Source organism: Galeopterus variegatus, unplaced genomic scaffold, assembly GCF_000696425.1.
Source record: "Galeopterus variegatus unplaced genomic scaffold, G_variegatus-3.0.2 Scaffold7314, whole genome shotgun sequence".
NCBI lineage: Eukaryota > Metazoa > Chordata > Mammalia > Dermoptera > Cynocephalidae > Galeopterus > Galeopterus variegatus.
The window spans coordinates 86,875-90,897 of NW_007733425.1; the positions used below are offsets into that span (position 1 = coordinate 86,875).

General features: G+C 38.7%; 1 protein-coding gene across 1 annotated transcript in view; it reads right to left on the minus strand.

Annotated features, from left to right (window-relative positions):
• The window catches only part of MCU (mitochondrial calcium uniporter), a 32,917-nt gene that overhangs the window by 13,125 nt on the left and 15,769 nt on the right, over positions 1-4,023 (minus strand). The window contains exon 5 of the mRNA XM_008591818.1: positions 1,839-2,042. Within this exon, the coding sequence (XP_008590040.1) occupies positions 1,839-2,042 (204 nt within the window). The remainder of the gene's footprint in view (positions 1-1,838; positions 2,043-4,023) is intronic.

The window sequence follows — 4,023 nt, forward strand, 5'->3', positions numbered from 1 at the left end:
AATCCCGTTGCCGGTCCTGGTCCGGTATGGGGGCAACACTGAGGGTTGCGATCCGTTGCCGGACACGGAAAAAGACCAAAAAAAAAAAAAAGAAAAAAGAATGCTGTGAAGTAAGGAATGAAGGGGTGGGAAACTCAGGACATTTGTGGGGAGTAGAAAATATAATTTGGCATGTTTAGAACACATAGAACATACACTAGGGAGTTGAGAAACATTTGGAAAGGACAGATAGCGACTAGTTATGAACACCCAAGCTAAGGAGTTTGGACTTCAAAATGCAGATAAAAAGAGGTCATTAAAAGTGTGTGTGGGCTGGCCCGGTGGCGCACTGGATAGTGCGCCGCTTGGGAAGCGCGGCGGCGCTCCCGCCCGAGGGTTCGGATCCCACATACAGACCGGTTCCCGCTCACCGGCTGAGCGAGGCGCGGGAGCGGCGCCAAGGGTTACGATCCCGTTGCCGGTCCCCGGTCCGGTACGGGGGCGACACTGAGGGTTGCGATNGGAAAAAGACAAAAGACAAAAAAAAAAAAAAGTGTGTGTGGATCACACACACACACACACACACACACAGAAATATCACATACCGACAGATGTAAGCCACATCCACAGCTGTGATTAGATAAGATTGATATGGCAGTTCAGTTCTGTTCACACAGTGACTAGTATAAGCCAGACATGGGACTAGGTGCTGGAGACTGGGCAAGCAGTCACAGGACATAAACGATTTGCTTTCTCTCTTCTCTGCTAGATACATTTCGGAGGCCCAAAAAGATTAAATAACATTCCTGTGCTTTCATTTTCCCACACTTAAATAGGCCCATGACCACTGGTCTAACAACAGAAAGAAAATGCCTGTGTTCAACAGCAGCCATATAAAAATACGAGAAGCAACTCTCAGCTTTTTTCTGATACCTAAAAAAATAGAAATAGTTTCTCGTGTGTCTCAGCTATTTCAAATGTTTGTTCCTCAGGGGAGTACTAAGCTGGATCAGTGGTGGTACCATATATAATAATAGGTGATGATATATACCTCATGCTTCATAGAGTGACACTATGGATTTCCAAGATACTTAAAACAGCATTGGCAACAAAAATTAGTTCTAGATACTAGTATTCAATAAATGAGCCTTGATAAAAAATAGATCAAGAGTATAAACTTATTAGGAATTTAATTTTCACCTCTTTGATGAAGTAGAAACAGTAATGACAACAAAACACTTATCCTCTTAACATACTCAGAAGTAGTTCAGAGTTTAGTTTAAGCATTTGATTAGTTATCACTAATTCTTCATTCTAAAAACTTAATGAAAACAAAAAGCATGGGGCTTTCCACACCCAACTGTTAAATTAATTATCTAGTGCATAAGAAGCCAACATAGCTGAACCAGTTAACCTACAGCTGACCAGTCTTCTCCTTTGCCCTCTTAATCCATACTTAACTGTAGTATATTTTTTCTGAGTGCATAAGAAGCCAACATAGCTGAACCAGTTAACCTAGAGCTGACCAGTCTTCTCCTTTGCCCTCTTAATCCATACTTAACTGTAGTATATTTTTTCTGAGTTTAATGGTTTATACGGCTCTCTTAATAATCCGTAAGCTCCTGGAGGGCAGGAGCCATGTTTTATATCTACCTCTCTATCTTTAGCACCTGGAATAGTGCTTGATACATAACTGGCATGCATGTGCACATGCATATACTTATACGTGTGTGTGTAAAGGATAAACAAGTACTTAAAGAGAACCGGGCTTAGAAAGAATATGAGAGAAAAGAGAATTACTTTGACAACCAAAACTTCATTACTATCTCATAAAAAGTTATTTGAAGAGGAATTCTTACCTGGCGTGTTATTACAAAATATGCATACATTGCCATGGCACTTCCATAAGTGATGAAGTAGGTGACTGGCTCCATGATATCCCAGGAATATTCCCACCAGGTAAGCCGGGCCAAAATGCCAAACTGTGTGGCCATGTAGGCAAGGCCACCCCATAGCACCAAAGTAGTCCTCTTCTCAGCTTTCCTGCTAATCTCAATTCGAACCTATTAGGCACACAAGATCAATTGCAAGGTATTTTGACATAGAACCAATTTAAAACTCTGATTTAAACTATTCTATGTTCATTAAAGAAACAGGACTCATACTCAAGATACGAGTTACTCTCAATTCTTCCTAAATAGTATCTGTAGTTTTCCCTGCATTCATGGGTTCCCCTTCTGTGGATTCAACCAGCCATGGATGGAAAATATTAGAAAAAATAAAAAATAACAATATAATAAAAAATAACACAAATTTAAAAAATACAGTTTAACAACTATTTACCTAGCATTTACATTGTATTAGGTTATTATATGTAATGTAGAGATGATTTAAAGTATACGGGAGGATGTGCATAGGTTATATGCAAATACTGTCATCTGTCCATATAACTATAAAATAGCATATTACTTACAAAGAATTGTGATTTTTTATTCTTTTTTCTGTATCTTTTATTATTGTACATATCTGTGGGGTATAGTGTCGAACATCAATACCAGTGTGCAACTGGTATTCAATACTGGTGTTCAAATCAGGACAATCAGCACATCTACCATTACACAATGCAATTGATACTTGAGGCCCCCTCCAATTCCTCCCCCTGCTCCCATCAATCCAAGCTCTGTTCCCCTCTCCCCAAAAGTCCATTGTATTATTGTGATTGCTGCATTGCTTTTCCTCCTTTATTTGTTAATTCGTTCATCTATTTTTTTATTAGCTCCCACGTGTAAGTGACGACATGTGGTATTTCTCTTTTTGTGCTTGCTTATTTCACTTAACATAATTTTCTCTAAGTTCATCCATGTTACTGCAAATGGCAGTATTTCATTCTTTTTTATGGCAGAGTAATATTCTACTGTATAAATATACCACATTTTCCTTATCCTCTCATCCAATGATGGGCATTTAGGTTGGTTCCAACTCTTGGCTATTGTAAATAGAGCTGCAATAAACTTGGGAGTACAGGTGTCCCTTCAACACAATGATTTCCATTCCTTTGGTTATATAACCTGCAGTGGGACTGCTGGGTCATATGGCAGTTCTCTCTGTAGTTGTTTGAGGAACTCCATACCATTTTCCATAATGGCTGCACCATTTTATAGTCCTATCAACAGTGTAGGAGGGTTCCCCTTTCCCACCAGCATTTGTTATTCTCTATTCTTTTGATAACAGCCAGTCTAACTGGAGTGAGATGATATCTCAGTGTTGTTTTGATTTGCATTTCCCAGACACTGGGCAATGTTGAGCGTTTTTTCATGTGCCTGTTGGCTATTCGTATATATTCCATTATGAAATGCCTATTCAGCTCCTTTGCCCACTTTTTAGTTGGCTTATTTGTTTTTCTATTGTTAAGTTGTTTGAATTCCTTGCATATTCTGGATATTAATCCTTTGTCAGATGCATATCTTGCAAATATTTTCTCCCACTCAGTTGTCTTTTTGCTTTGTTTCTTTTGCTATGCAGAAGCTTTTTAGTTTGATATAATCATATTTGTTTATGTTTCCTTTTATTGCCTGTGCTTTTGGAGTCATATTCATAAAGTCTATGCCCAATCCTACTTCCTGAAGAGCTTCCCATATGTTTTCTTTGAGAAGTTTTATACTTTCAGGATGTATATTTAATTCTTTACCCCATTTTGAGTTGATTTTGGATATGGTGAGAGGCACGGGTCTAGTTTCATTCTTCTACCTATGGATGTCCAATTTTCCCAGCACCATTTATCAAAGAGGCAGTCTTTTCCACAGTGTATGTTCTTGGTGTCTTTGTTGAAGATCAGCTGGCTGTGGGTATATGGGCTGATTTCTGGGTTCTCTATTCTGTTCCATTGGTCTGTGTGTCTGTTTTTATGCCACCACCATGCTGTTTTGGTTACTATAGCTTTGTAGTATAATTTGAAGTCAGGTAGTGTTATGCCTCTGGCTTTTTTTTTTTTTTTTTTTTTTGCTTGGGATTGCTTTGGCTATTCAGAGTCTTTTGTTTTTCCAT